Source organism: Dermacentor andersoni, chromosome 8, assembly GCF_023375885.2.
Source record: "Dermacentor andersoni chromosome 8, qqDerAnde1_hic_scaffold, whole genome shotgun sequence".
Lineage (NCBI taxonomy): Eukaryota > Metazoa > Arthropoda > Arachnida > Ixodida > Ixodidae > Dermacentor > Dermacentor andersoni.
This window is the reverse complement of record NC_092821.1, coordinates 92,019,170-92,035,357: the sequence shown is the minus strand read 5'-3', so window position 1 is coordinate 92,035,357 and position 16,188 is coordinate 92,019,170. Positions and strand designations below refer to the sequence as shown.

At 44.1% G+C, this 16,188-nt stretch overlaps 1 protein-coding gene across 1 annotated transcript in view; it reads right to left on the bottom strand.

Annotated features, from left to right (window-relative positions):
• Positions 1-2,051: 2,051 nt before the first annotated feature.
• LOC126529358 (protein HID1) overlaps positions 2,052-16,188 on the bottom strand; it is a 43,542-nt gene continuing 29,405 nt past the window's right edge. Inside the window, exons 15-19 of the mRNA XM_050176960.3 lie at positions 15,438-15,698; positions 12,638-12,726; positions 9,694-9,869; positions 6,838-6,996; positions 2,052-3,124 (exon numbers count right to left, since the gene is read on the bottom strand). Of these exons, the coding sequence (XP_050032917.1) occupies positions 3,061-3,124; positions 6,838-6,996; positions 9,694-9,869; positions 12,638-12,726; positions 15,438-15,698 (749 nt within the window). The 3' untranslated portion in view covers positions 2,052-3,060. The remainder of the gene's footprint in view (positions 3,125-6,837; positions 6,997-9,693; positions 9,870-12,637; positions 12,727-15,437; positions 15,699-16,188) is intronic.

Below are 16,188 nucleotides of genomic sequence, written 5' to 3'. Positions count from 1 at the left end.
AACCACTACTACAGTAAATTATTTGTGGGGCTCTGGTGGTCGCCAAAATTTTTTCTAGGTTTCAGAGGGCTTGGAGATTCATTCTGTGCCAGAAAATGACAACTCACAAATGTCATGGCACTGATGGGTTCCCATCTGCCAGCAATTACCTAGTACATTTCTGTGTGACATTACATGAACTGGCAAAAGTGTGTTCACACAGTTTATTTATACTGAAAGAGCATTGTTTCAATGCTCTATTAAAATCTCTTTGGCAGAGAAAGGCCAAGATGCTGTCCGCGCATTCTCTCCCCTATTTATTCCATTGAGCGCCTAATGTGATAACCTTTCAGTGACATGGTCACAGTGACTACTGCAGACTAGGCTGACCGATGTACGTGTCACTGAGATCTCGTGATCACCACTTCATATTTTTGTGTTATCTGGAAGAGCCCTGCTGTCTGGAAGAGTCCCAAACCTGTGCTCCACTTGGCGTACATTCTAAACCAGTAGCAGTAAAAGATGGCATATAAGTCATTAATCTGTTGCACTGGTCCGAATTTCTTAAATGGAGTGAAAATTTTGCATTAACTTTATCTGAACAACAAAAGAGGGGTTATAAAGAAAAAAATTCACACTGGAGTTTTTGTCAATAAATCCAAGGTTTTTCTAAACTGCCAAAAACTTAGTGTTGCAAGAAGAATGTGGTCCTTCAGACTTATCTATTCACTATCATAATGGAGTGAAGTAATTTGAAGAACACACTTGTGCCACCCTAGGCAGGTGACATGTATTAGGCAGCAGGACTCCAAAGATACGGTACACACATCAAACCTGAACGTAATGCGACAGGCGGACATTCTGCAAAGTACCATCAGGGACAGCTACTATATATTCATCTGCAACACAAAGTCGAGAAATTATGCAATTTGAATTGCTGACACTCAAATTTCTGAAAATAGTTTTGTTGTTTGCTTTTCTAGATGTTGGATATTTCGTGCAAAACACTGCAATTCCAACAGAAATCATTGGCCCCGAAATGGCTAAGGAAGCGAATACCTCGTACCAAAAGTACGAAGGTGGCAGCTACATAATAAAGAGATATAATCTGGTGTCAGTTGTTCTGGTAGTTCTGTAAGGGCAAGGGTAGGGTGGACATCTCATGCCCTGGACATTGTAACTTAAGCACTCAATGCTGTCTCTTGAACTGTTCGCATAGCTAACAAATTTTACAATTTTATCATAAAATGCCAAGATTTCTAGGCTCATTTACGGTTGTCGTATAAGTGCTAGTGGTTTTGAAATTTTTATTTGCGTCCAGCTTAAAGCAGAATTTATTTTTACATATACAAATAGAGTCACCGACCGATTTTCAGAACTGGATTTTTAAGACGTACTTCTTTACTATGATCCACTCTATGACCCACTCCAGTAAACTCATGTATAACGACAATATTTTCAGCCACTGTTACGCGAGTAAACTTCACAAACATTTCTGTCTGTGACGCAGATATTCTGGCTGTGAATATAGCTATAGAGGTGTGCCAGTTTACAGCGCTCGTACAGTACAAATGCTGTGAATTATTTTAGTAAACAGTTCACATCTTGGGTAATAAAGCAATCTTTAGTATATTTCTAACCAAAATTAAATACTTTTGGGCTTCGACTGTAGCATGTTACAAACCTTAAAGTTGGCAGGTCCGTGTTCTGCATTAGAGGGGCGCCATCAACACTCAACATTCACAGGTGGTCTTCCTCCCAGGTGCCAAACAAACACAATGCTGCTCAGCTCTGGTGATCTGATAAGTACCAGCGCACTCAGCATGACATGGCTGATGGCCTCAGTAGCATAATTCAGTTCAGGTTGAAGGCCCTGAGTAACTGTAAAAGCAAACATAGCTCGGCACCTAACCCAGAGACGAACACTTACAGAGCCATTAATGAGCCTGACTGCATGAATAGCTAACACAGATGCCACAGGGCGGTTCTCCATGCTCCCTATGACAGTAAAGGGAGCAAGGGAATGTACGCTTCACTGGTATGCTTTGCAGGCAAATAAAGAAAACATGTAATTCTATTGGCTGCTTTTCTTATGCTTCATTCCTTGGTAAATCTTTATTCATTCATTCATCCACGATTTTCGAAACCATCAGTTGCCTTTCACATGTTAGATTTGATAGTCACTTAAGAGGTGGAATGGGAACCGATACAATGGAACCTCTGCTGGAAATTTACTATTCTGCGTGCACGCGAGCCAATTGTAAAATGGTGGTTCAATGAAAAAAGGAAAGCAACAGATGCATTTGGTGCTTCACGTTTTCGTCCATGCCCCAATTAAGTTTGTTCAACGACGTCTACCATTTCAGCTGCGAAGTCTCACCGTGCGTCTTCACTGCGCAACAGAAATCCGGTCTGCAAATCATTCTTCATGCTGAGTCCACAGCTAAAAATGCATAAATATAGAAAATGCTCTGCTTGTCTTGCTTCATCTTGTCTGCATATCTTTTGCAGAAGCATTGCTCCTTCTTAAGACAAGAAACCTCTGTCCAGTTCATCCCAACACAAAGAGTGAAGCCGGAACAGAGCCACCTATAGACTCTATGAGTGCCAGCCCACATTTATGTTGATGAAAGCTGAAACGTGAATCCAGCTTCGACTTGAAGATCGCAGAAGCTTCTCACCGGTCTGCAGTATGTAGTACAATGATCTAGAACACACGCAGACCGACTTGCACAATGAACAAAAGCTACGAAAAAGTCCTTGCATGGATGAACCACTGGTTCCGGTGCTGCCCGTTTGATGCCCTGAGGAATGCAGTCTTGCGAACATGGGTGTTTGCCATAGCGTCGTCTGCACTTGACAGCACCAAAAACAGATGGCGTAAGCAGAACACTGCTCTGGTTGGCCACGCGGAGGACACCAAGGGCACGAGCACCCGCAAGAACACCGTGCATTGTGGGTCGGCCTATCAGGTGTCCTATAGTCACCGATGCGGGACAGTCTCGGGCCAGTGTTTGTGCGCTGCGCTTCCACGAAGTCTCTTGGTCTCAAGGCTGTCGACGAGGCAAACCACAAATGTGACTAGAGTCGCTGAATCTCGAACAACCGCACTTCCGTGTCGTACCAGATGGGTGGATCCACATTTCTGGCAAAGAAAAAACGGCACGTGGTACTTAGTAGTGATATGGTGGGCCACAGCTTGCCAACTTAATCATTCAGTCAAAACTATTTACAGCAGAATCTTGATGATAAGAATCAATAACGTAAGAAATCGGGAAATTAAGGGGAGATGTGGCAGTGAAATGGCGAACTTGCTCAAAATTTCTGATTTACTGACTTTTCCCATAATCCTAATGCTTTTTTTTTACCTCATGGTGAGGGAGGAGGAAAGAGAAAAGCAGAAGGCAGGGAGGTTAACCAGACTTCATGGCGAAATACTTGCGAAATAGTTGCGAAATACTTGCACCTACGCAGCAGAAGGTAAACTGCACTTCTTAAGGGGAGACACGGGTCTGGGTGTGTTGTCTTTGAAATCGGGAAGTAAACTGGGCTTCGGGAGGTACTACGGCACTACTGATCGTGCAAGCATAGCTTTCTGTTGAAGCAGCGCTGCCATCTTGGTGTCACAGTAAGCTCAAGAGATCAAAGATTCAGACAGCTGCAATGCTGTATTTCTCCGTGCAGAAATAAAAGCAACAAAAGTGAGAGCGAGAAAAGGGAAACTACCATTGCAATTCATTACTGAAGTGACGTGGCGAGCAGGGAGTGTTTATACTGCCTCACAAACTTGAGTCACTGGTACACCTGTCTCGTGCACATTCTGGCAGCAGCATGCTGTGCGTTTCGCGTGTTCTGAAGCCGCCATTTCAATATCTGCCGGGTTATCTCAAGTTTATTTCGTTGCTGCATCCTAGCTGCTGGTTGATGGTGATAAGAACATGATTTGCGCAAGATCTGTTTACTTTTCTTTGCAGCAGTGAAGCTTCTTTCTATTGTAGGCAAGTTTCAAACAGTCATCGGGCACCGAAGACGATGGAAGGCGTGGAATACAGATTTAGATGGAAGTGACTTCTGCCAATTTTGCTGATGTGGCAAGGCAGGGTCATGTGTGATTGCTGGCTCCCGACAAAGTTAATAGGTTTTTGAAAACAACCAACAAGTTGCATGATACTGCACAAAGCAAAATTTTTGGGTGGTTGGAGTCATGGCGGACTGCCATAGCTCACCCTGGCAATAGAAATGCGACCAGAACATTGGCACAACTGCCGGGGATCGTGTGGCGATTGACTGTTCGTATCATCTGCAGCGGCACGAAAAGCGGCTTGCAACATTTAAAATTAAGTGTGTCGCAAGTTACTAGACTTGGGCTGGGACTTTTCAAAAATTCGTATCGTTGTGAAGTTTGTGTCAGACATAATTGTATCGTCCAGATTCTACTTGCATGAATGCAATAGTTCTGAGAAAAGTGGTCACTATATCAGTAGTTTGTTTTATGTGCATTCATCCTTCAAAAAAGGTGAAGCTGGCATAAGCGATTATGATTTGACACAACTTTGTTCCGAAAATCAGATTTTAAATAAATTCCTTTCTTATTTCCCGGCACAATTCTGCATCTAGCTGCAATTTTTGCATTTAAAAAAAACCTGTCAAATTCATGCGCAATGTCGATCGATTGACCAAAGATCCCGGCTGGTGCCCATATTTATGGGCCTATGGACCCTAGCTTTTGCTATTTTATCCTGAAGTAGACCTTTGCAGCATAATTCAAGCTTGACTTGTAAGCTCATATGCACCTGACCCCAATAGTGACGCTAACTCTGATTCCGATTGCAGCAGCATCTATCTTGGCAATGATTTGCAGGGTAGCAAATGCACTGACTCATCATCTCCTGCCAAAAACGCAAATTTTCGGCCCACCTTCAGCAGATTCAGATCTGAAAACGGCAATTCGCAATGAATGATTACCATGTTTACCCGATTTTAATGTACACCTTCCCTCCAAGTGGTCCATAGATTGCCTGCGCATTGCAAATGCATATAAACCAAAATCGTGTTCGCAGCACCAGCAACAGCCTACCGTCACAGCCAGCGTCGTTGTTGTGGAAAAACAAGAATGGCATCGACGATGTGCGGCTTTCAGGTTTTAATTATGAAAAAAGAAAAGAATACTTATTTTACATACTAATATTGCGGCAACAGAGTTGCATCAAGTGTTTTTGGCACTCGGAAGGCTTGCATGCGGTGTAGGACAAACTGGCGAAGTGATGAGTCAAGGCGATGTTTGCGGAGTCGTGCAAGAAATGCAGATTGTCAAACGCAGTGGATTGCACGAAGGGTGACATTTTGTGTAGTCCGCATAGAGCAAACAAAGGCTGTTCGAGATTGACGGCGATGTACATGAAGTGTACGTAAATTGCCATTCCGTAAATGTGAACTCCACAGGTTTAATTTTATTTGCGATTTCCAGACTCAGAGGCATACTACATTTTCTTGTTATAAAACCTTGTGTGCATAACATTGGGGTGTGCATTTGATTTGGGGCGGTATTAGAATGGGGAAAATGCTAGTGGTGTGTTTGCACTTTTCCTTATGCCCCTTAATTTGGCCTGCCGAATAGTTTGATCAATTTTGCTGGTCAAGATTTTCTTAATATAAGAGTAACTGAAGTCAACTGTATTATGACTTAGAGGATGACTATATAAAAGCAGAGTAGAGTCATTATATGGATTCATGCCCACAGAAAAATAGCCTTTGTTGGTCTATCCTGGTACATTTAAACCTCGATTTAACAAACTTCAATACAACAATATTCTCGATATAATGACATACTTATCTTTTCATAACTTCTTGTCCATAGAACACCATGGATTTCAAACCTCAATATAAAGAAGAGTGTTTTATACCTGATTTCAATACAACAGAATTTCACTGCTGCCACGAAGCAATTCTGATACAATAAATAGGAAATTCTATGGACGCAGATGTTCAAATGGTTGAATTACATGCGGCTGCTTGAGAACACCTCTCAAATCACGTGCCGTTTGATTGAGAGCGACCGCCCAGGCGGAGCACCGTCATGTTCCATATGATGTCCAACTGTGATAAGATCCTATTGTGATTGTGCGGGTGAGTTGAGAAGTATGGTTGCTTGATAAGTGCCGGCTTTCTGCGTGAGAAAGGGGAAAGGAGGGGAGAGGGGGCAGGTTGGCGGGTGTCTCCTTTTCTCGCGTGGCTGAGCGTGGCTGTCAGCCTGGCTGGCATATGCGGCCCGCTCGGCCTGTTTTAAGAGGTCATCTGCCACGTGCGCAAAGACTGGATGAGCTGAGAGGTAATGCGGCATCATGCTCTGTCTTCACAAGCTTTTAGTGCTGGAGGTTGCACAATCTTGAGTTTCGTAGATGCGTTGAAGCGAGAGGCAGACGAAGCATTCGCTCCCTGCTGTCAGCACTTTTCACGATAGCGTCGTCCCGCTCCGGGCGACGCCATCGAGACGGAGTGGACATGATAGCGTGGCTGACCTCACTTCATGCCACCATTGTGCAGATATCAACACGGCATGAATCCCTATTTTTCATTGGCATCTACTACTTTCAAGAAAACGATATTTTTTGCCATTCAAATTTGGTTTTTACAATTGCCTGATAATTAAGAAAATCTTGCGGCCCCTTCCATGTAAGAAAAATCTATTTGTGACTGTATTTATTGCCACAAAGGATTGAAATTCGCTACAATAAAATTTCCTTATACAGAAGCAAATTGCCTATTTTGCCGACTTCATTATATCGAGATTTAACTGTATTTCAACCAGGGAACATGTACTGCAAAGAAGGTGAGAGCAAGCAGAAGGTGAGTGCACACCTAAGATAGATGAGTCCCCACATGTAGGTCCGGAACCACATGGTGGTGCCTGCATTGGACTGGTACTTGCGGATCAGGATCGGATGTGGCACAGGCAGTAGTCCAACCAGTGTTCCATGCTGCAGGAACTTCAGGATCTCACTCTCATCTGTCAGGCCTCTGCACAATGCAACACCCAGTGGTCAGAAGGGAGGCGTAGGGGGGGGGGGGGGGGTGTCACTTGCATACAGGCTTGAAACAGCAGGTCCCTTTTACAGTGATAGCAACTTCAGGCTCTAATCTAATTTGAAGCAATGTAGGGGTATAGTCATAGTCAAAATAAGCCATCAGTCACCACCCAAGTTGCTAACACATGCTAACTTGAAGAAGCGGAGGAGTTCACAGTTAACAAATCAGCCCTCTAAGTTAGTGCAGAGATGCATCATTACAGGTTTAGTGCAAGGTACTGAAGGATGCATAAGGGTTTTATCAAGTACTGCAGCTATTCTTGTAACTGTTCTGGGCGCATACAGAGGACTCATAAGCGTGTTTTTTGTGTCAAAGACAAGAACAAGGATTTAAGATCTCCACTCTCAAATCTTGGGCACATGCAGGACTTAAGGCCGTGAAACAAACTGTCAAGCGCAGGCAGATCCAAAGAAGGGGGCCTGGGGGCCCCGGACTTCCCCCAAGGCATGCCGGCTAAGAGTATTTAGCACGCAAAGAGAACCCTACCCATTCCCCTGCTCTCTGTATGCTTTGATGGAGGCCCTCCTCACTGAAGGCTACTACGAATCTGCCCCTGCTGTCAAGATCCCTATGCTTTTCTTGCCTATCGGGAGTATACAAGTAAAAATGCTGTTTTAGCAAATGTTTCTAAAAAATGTGTGTGTGCATGCACCCATGCGTGCATGCACTGTGTGTACGTGTTTCAGTCTTATGTGCTTGTGAATAAATGGACACTCATTGGTAAGTGCAAAAACAACATAAAAGGCAAGTCCAGTTGTTACCAACTACTGATACAACAGACTTACATTAGCTCGACAAAAGTTAATTAGATTTTTTAATTTATTCGATCCCGACCGAGGGTCCTGGCTGGCACCCATGCCAGGACCTGGCATGGGCCTAAACTTTTGTTATTTCAATCCTAAAAAAAATTAAATTATGGGGTTTTACGTGCCAGAACGACTTGCTGATTATGAGGCACGCCGTAGTGGAGGACTCCGGAAATTTAGACCACCTGGGGTTCTTTAACGTTCACCTAAATCTAAGCACACGGGTGTTATCGCATTTCGCCCCCATCGAAAGGCGGCCGCCGTGGCTGGGATTCGATCCTGCGACCTTGTGCTGAGTAGCCCAACACCATAGCCACTGAGCAACCACGGTGGGTTATTTCAATCCTAAAATTGGCCTTTGCCAGATAATTTGAGCTAGACCAGTCAGCATTCACGCGCCTGGCCCTATGGTGAATCCATCAGCAACCCCTTTAACGGCAGGGTCTGTCTCTACAGAGCTTAAGGCACAGTGAATGAGTTGAACACATGTGATCTCATGTCGAAAATGGCTATTTTCGGCCTGCGCTAGGAAGATATGTAAGCAACCACAGATGCTCAAAAAGTCTTATTACAATATTTACACAATTCTAACGTGCGCCTTTTCTTTTTCTTTTTCAAGAAAATAAGAGCCGGAAACTGCCTTTGGGGCATTCGTATGCTCTGCCACATAACACTATTGTTTTGCGGAAAAGCTGACTACAAATCTGTGCAGCGAAGCTGACTTCAGGAAAACGGCCGCTACTGTGCAACACATGTTCGACCCTTGCCCGCACTTCTTTTTTCGCATAAAAAATCGGGGCACATAACATTTCTACTTTATTTAGTAAGTTTAATGACATTTCTAAGTTTATTCATACTTTGGATGCATAGAAAGCGAGCGCGCGTTTGATTTTCGGGAGCGACAGAAACGAGCAACTACTGCCAAAAGAATCAGCAGTGCTTTTACGCCTTTCTTCTACATCTTGTTTAATTCGACCCGCCGTTTAATTCGATCAATTTAATCGGTCCTGTCAGGATCGCATCAACAGAAGTCGACTGTATTTGACATATTTATTGCATTCGTTATAAGTGGGTTAAACTGTACCCTCCTCCGGCAGACACCTATCTCGCACGAAAGGGTGCGGCTGCTCCTATTAATGCGATAAGCATAGTTTGGAAATTTTGCCCACCTTTTGATTTGTCCATTTGTATCGAACCTCTTTCATTAAGTGACCAAAGTTGTCTACTAGCTTGGACGACTATGCACTGGGTGTTGTCTTGCTGAGCTTACAACACGGGCCATTGGGTATGTGGCCGAACAGACAACTTGTAGCTGTCTGGCCAAGGGCGCAACTTGGGTCACTGGGTGCAGACTTAGACACTGTGTATGTGATATTGGTATGTGCCCATTCTCGGTCAACCACCCAGAATGGATGGGGCAAGAGAGAGAGAAATAGAAGAGAGGAAACGCAGATGGATGTGGCAAGGTAGCACAAGGGGTATGTAGCCTTAAATATATTAAATCGATAGTGACTCATCAACAACAGACACCTCCATGTGAAGTGCTGCTGTGAAGAGCCGCTGCAATAACATTGTAGCTAGAATACTAGGGATGCTATCAAGTCTCAACTGGGGTGCAGTGATTACAAAATGATACATTGTGTGCGGGTATCACTTGGCATTGTGGTTGGCAGTGAGATAGTCACTTCGAGTCTGCAGTGTCAATGTGGTGTGTCGCTACACTTAATTTGTGCTAATTGTATTAATGTCGACATTCATCAAACTTCTTTTGCTTCTAGAAATAGAAGAATGCAGGCATGCGCACAGAGATGGAAGCACTCACTTGTCGATGCAGATCTTCTCGACCTGGGGCACCAGAACTTGTAGCAGGCGCATGATGGTCTGCAGGGGAAGCTTCTGCTTCCACGATGCCACCCACTCGGGCGTCGGGCCGCGCCATTCCTCGTCGTTGCTCCCAGCACGCACCAGCCCTCCTCCACCGCCACCCTTGGAAACGCTCTGCATAAGAATGTCGATAACAAAGAAGTTGGTGGCACCTCCGTCTCACTGCATGATGAGTGACGTCCATCTGCAACAGAGCAGAGGCATCCTGCTCGTGACTTCTGCAGATTCTTGCTTCTAATGAATGAATTAATTAAAGGCAAGGAGTTATGCTAGCTGGCCCACAGACATGTACCAGTGCAGATAAGAAGAACGAAAAGTGGTGCAGAGACAAAAGGACGACAGAAAAGGTAGAGTGCAGGTTTACCTTTTCTACCGTCCTTTTGTCTCTGCACCTTTCTTCATTTTTCTTATGCACTGGAACATGTCTTTGAATGAAATAAATTCGAGCATTATGCGCCAGAATCACGATCTGATTATGAGCCAGGCTATAGTGGCTCCAGATTAATTCTGGCCACCCGAGGTTCTTTAATGCGTTCTTTAGCATGCACACGAGTGCTCCATTTCGCCCCCATCGAAACGCAGCCGCCGTGGCTGGGAACCGAACCACTGACTGTGCTCAGCATCGAAATTCCTTAGCCACAGGGCTACCCTAATGGGTCGGATTTTTTTTCATTTTGAGCCTATCGAGCAGTAGCCACGCATTTTATCTAGTGTGCACTCCACTCTGCTAAGCCCTACATAAACAGTACGGGCCATGATACAACTTTCTCACAACAGATGACTGGACTCTAGACTACAAGTGATGTTGCTGTGTTGATGACTAGCGTTCGTCGCAGCACTATTTTTGTCGTTGCCGTCATCATTTTCCACGTTTCTTTGGGTCTGCTTGTTCCCTTCCCTAGCGCAGGGTAGCAGGCTACAGTGCACAAGCTCACGCCATACTCCCTGCCTTTTTAAAAATAAACTCTTCTTTCGGTTTCTCTGCTAGGCACACATCCACCGACACTCCGTGGCAACCCGAGAATTCCGTACAAGCTCTGCCTCGAAACCTCACTGCATCTGTCTGCGCCTTCGTGCTCAAAAATTTAGTTCCCGAGAAATGCCGTTATTTGAAAAAAGTGTGCCTCCGTCGTGGTGTCACAGAAATGAGCAAACATAACTGGCTGGAAAATTCACATTGGTTCTCTTTGAGTTGGACAGCGGTGTATTTACCAGTGAGTTCCTATGCTTTCTTTAAATTATTCATTTACTTCATATACTAAAAAGCATGAACACATTACAGAGGACAGGGAGGGATAACAATGAATATGTATAGAGTAAACATTAACGAAGCACAGATGTATGCCAATCTGACAACTGATACACCCAAGACACCGAAGCTATATAACCAAGTTCTCGCACTCTCTGGACGTACTAATATGGCTCTCTTTGCTGCTGTGTTCAAGCGCAGCTGTGGCTGGCTGTTCTTAGTGACGGCTCTTATGCAGGCAGCAACACACAGTCAGCTTTCACCATTGCAGCCGTACAAACTCCTAGCTGACCTCCAACGTGGAGCCAGTATAATGCAACGTGAGAAACAAAAATTAGAGATCATTGTTCAAGAAAGAATGCACATAAAGGTTTTTTTGTCTCCTGAATAACATTATGCAAGGTAACCTTTATACAGTGAACTCTCAATTAAGTGAACTTCAAGGCACCGAAGGAAATAGTTCACTCAACTGAAAGTTCACTAAACTGAATATGCACTAGACCAACATAAGACATGGCATACAGAGTCAAAAGTTTGAAGTGCAATTCATGGAGCAAAAGACATGGCATCCACAGTGTTAGAAATGTGCGAAATGGAATTCATACATATCATCAAGTACAAGGTTCATAACAGTTATAATGCTGCCCTTCTCACTTAGAAAGAAATCTGTAATCTTCTTCTGCACTTGCACTTTTAAAGCACAGGAAGTAACAAAACTGTCCAAAGAGTCAATGTTTTTGTACACTTCTTCTGGCACAGCTTGCTGTTGAGACACAAAGTCTCTCAACTCCCCCCCCCCCCCCCCCCCCCCCATGTACCCTACAACCTCAGCTACAACATGCTTGCTCGTTTTGTGCGGCCAATCTCGGAGGTCATGCCTCGTTGCCGTTCGTTCTCCGCGCCGACGCTTTGCCCCAGGGGCACTGTAGCGCCAGCGATGTTACATTGCCGCTGGAGCGCCGGTTTGATGAGGGCGCGCATCGGTTGCGCCTGCAGTGCAATGCGCAAAACTTCGTTGAACTGATTGTAAAAATAAGCCTTGCTCCTTTGAGCGAGTTCGTTAAACTGAAATATTGACTGTTCCAAAATTTGTTTAAGTGAAACATTTTTGTATAGAATCTATAAGAAAACTGCCGGGGATTTTTAAAAAGTTCGTTATTCTGAAATATTCGATAAACCGACGTTCGTACAACTGAGAGTTTACTGTATTATAATCATTTGTTATTTGCATTTCAAAGCGAATTCGAGGCTCCGACACACACTGCGTTGGATTTACACTTGATATCGACCATGCCATTGACCGCTGGCCTTTATCGCTGCACTAAAGCCATCTTGGGACTCCCCTTAAAAGGCCCCTCACCAGGTCTGGTCATATCGAGTCCACAAGTGTCGTGCATACGATACGTGATAACGATCGTGTCTGCTAAGTATTGTGTCGCTACACACCGCGGAAAGAGCTGAAATTTCAAACCGAACACCGTTCTTTAGAGTGGATAGTTATTTGTTCCAAAGAAACTTATGGCATGAAATTTTGGACTCGGTTTGCAGCTAAAGTAGACTTGCAGCTAGAATGTAATGTGGGGCCTACAGGAGAAAAGCAGAGGGTTTGGCAGGTCGGGCAAGGCTCACTCACCCGAGGCGGCGACTTCTCCACGGGACTTGCGGCTGTGCTGCCTGTGGGCGAGGATGCTGGATGCGCCGGCTCAGTCATTTTTTCTAGGCCTGCACAGTGTAACACATATTGCTGAGTAACTAACACACTTCATTAATGCAGCAATGAAAAGCGCAATTCGTTTGGTTAGTAGTTTAACAGCTCAGGCTAGTCGGTACAATTAATTTGATTAATTTTCTAGCGGAACATTACACACGAGACAGAACACTACCAAGTTCTTGTGTATTGGCACTTTATGTAAGTTCGAGCTTGTCTTGAGCTTTGTACTTGCTTAGTATTCTATTCTTTTGGTCTCATTGTTAAGCTTTCTTTTTTGCAATTTTGATAGTAAATTGGCATTATTTGATTTTTTGTGAAATATATTGCAGTTTTCATGTATTGCTGTTATTTTTTTTTTTCGACATAATTGAAATCTGTGACCTTTAAACCAATGTCTCGTGCTTAATACCACTATTTGCAAATTTGCCTGCTCCTTGTTACCATATGTTGTATTTAAGCCATTCTACTAGCCATTAGCTATGGGCCTAAACATTTTGTATGCATTTTTTTCATGTACAAAGGAAATAAAAAATTTATGAATGAGCGAACGAAACCCACGGACAGACATTCAACCTTACACACTTAGAAAAAATAGGACAATCACTTTTACCGAGGAAACTAAAGCACCAGTCACCTATTGCCAAGAAAATACCACACACAATCATTAGCTTGCAAAGAACTTGAGAATGGAACTTCTTTGCAGGTCTGGGAAACAGGGCATGCTAACACAAGCTCTACAGTCACATGGCATTTCAGCGGCCTCAACAATGCACTGGTCATGGTTTCTGTACAAAATTGCACACTTTTCAAAACTACTGCAGACAACCTGTTCTATTTTTCTTGAGTATATATAAGCTTATAAGTTAGAAATAAAAGAATTAGTAGGAAGTAGTACTTTTTTCTTCTGTGTGTTCCGTTGCTAAGGGAAGCTAATGAGTTTTATCTCAGTAAAAGCAAAACACTATTCCCTTTCGTCAATAGGAGAATAAGAATGTAAAAAAAAATGCTGGTGGGCCTTTTCATAACCACTGCTGGTGTATAACAAATGGTCACAGTCATTTAACAGAAGACAAAGTGTCTTTATGTTATTTACATGATTGCAATTTTACACTGCACAGACAGGTCATTTGAAATGTAGATTAGAAGGAGCAGGATGTTGGGACGGGCTATTTGATTCATGTTCATTGCAATGGATCTTTTTTTAAGTGCAACAGCCGACACACACAAAGAAAGGTAAGAAATGAAATGAAGTGGATTAGAACCATTGCACTGGCCTCGTGCACAAGATACCTCCTCGCCAACGCCTCCCCCCCCCCCCTTTTATCAATGCCAATGTCAAGATCTCCCTTTACAGACCTATCACGTATACCTCCTGTACACCTCCTCTGGCAGGGTGAGGTGTTTTGTGGCATGGAAGTGTCCAACCTTAGAAAGCTAAGGTAGAAACATGGATACAAAAGACGTGGAAGGAGAGGTGGACTACAGATGCGGCGATTCTCTATGCACACATAGCTGTACCCTTTGACGGACTCTTGTTGCCGTGTTCTTCGTTTGTCATTGACTACAGTTCTTAGGATGCAAGTAGTTCATCACTGTTTTAATTTATCGCCAGTGTGACGGAAATACGCCCTTTCAGAAAGTGTCAAAGATGGCTTCCTCGTAATGTGCAATCACTTAAAACTTGGCGACCAGTACATCGTTAAACGAGCGATGTTTAGCGTACGTCTGGTGCGTTGCTCTCGCTTCTGCGCACTGCCCCCTATCATACTTATTGAATGAGTGCACAGCCTTTCAACTTAGAAGGGATTAAAAATTCCAAGTTAGAAGGGCTGCAGCTTCAGTTAGTTGGTAGTTCACATAGAAAAGTGCATGTTGAAAAAGCATGAACAATCCAAAAAAGACGCAAGATTTCTTTCTACAATCTTGATAAAAGAACACAGCCCTACAAGTACATGCAATGCTTTCTAAGCAAGAAGTGCTTGGTTCTTGCTTTGACAAAGGGCGAGTCAAGAGTATGCGCTTGTATTTGTGTTCTTCCCATTCTGCTGTCCCATTTCTCGTTATAAAAGAAGTTTTTCATGTTCGATTTGATTCAGTCCTGCCATTATTCAGTTCGTATTAAATTCTGTCTCAAAAATCACTATTTCCATGCCTCTAGCAAAGAGCGGGCTACATGGAGCAAACTTTCAAGACTAACTTCGCGCCACAGAAATAGACGCAGCAGCATGACGCCAATTGCCTGCTGGCTTGACTATAGGGAGCGAAAAAGAGCCAGATGCCGACGCGTCTTTTCTGCATAGCTGTCAGTGTTGCCAGACTCAAGGAATGTGTTTTTGTAGAACCAAAAGTTCTAAAAAGGGCTTTCATTATATTATTTGTTCTGAATTGCCAAGAAACTTGAAAAAAAATTTATACATGCATTTACAAGCAATTACTACTCTTTTTATGTGCTTTGCGAGAAGTTTGAGGGCAATCGCTCCCCGCGACACCTGGCGAGTGCGCCTCGCAGGTTGGCAAGCCAACTTCATTTTGGGCTGCGCCAAGTTGGCAGCGGGCGTACACCACTGGGCGAAATTCGGCGCTTGACGGCAGTTTTTTTCTCCACGTAGACTGGCCTTAACAAGGTTCAACTGTATACACAAAGGAGTGAACAGGGTCGTCACAGAGCCGTTTTCCACTACGCTAAGAAGCACACGAGAAAGCTCAAGCTTGGACTCCATACGTGGCGTGGCCGCTAGAGTGGCATTGAGGTTGGACGAAGGCGGCACCTCCTCCGGCGGCTGGGTCTCGGACTCTGCGGTGGGCATCGTCGGTGGGGGGTTGGCCTCCTCGGAGGGCGTAGGCGGGATGCTGGGCGTGGGGCCCTTGCTGCGGGAGCGCTTACTCAGCGAGCGCTCGATTGTGCCCTGCTCGGTGGGCAGGTTCGCAAGTGCGTGGAACACATGTCTCTTCCGGATGACCGTGTAGACCAGGTTTGAGTTGCCTGCAATGGAGCAAGGGTTTCATCATAGCTACACGAAGGCGCAGCCACATTCTCAGTCCCTGACTTTCAATGTATAATCGCTAAACGAGCACTCATTCGCTGCTCACTAAACCAGCAGAGGCTGATGTGATGAAAGAAAGCAAGCGGTTAAACACTGTTCATGTCAGTGTTGCATTCATATCACGTCTCCCTTCATTAGTATAGGAACAAAAACACACTTAATGTCTTTAACACCTAGCACCCGCACCTCAATAAATATTTATCAGTGGTTCATGAGTAATTTTTGTCAATATATATTAGCAAACATAAAGGGAAGCCTGGACAAAGACGTACCATAAGGATATAAGTGAACAGTACTGGTACCACAGAGTTTCCTACAAAATTTACCAGAACTACCTCTGCAACCAGTGAGTGCGAGTGGTGCAAGCAGGACGGTTCAGCCAGCATAAGAATGGTAGGTAGTACATATATTTGTCTAAACTTCATTCTT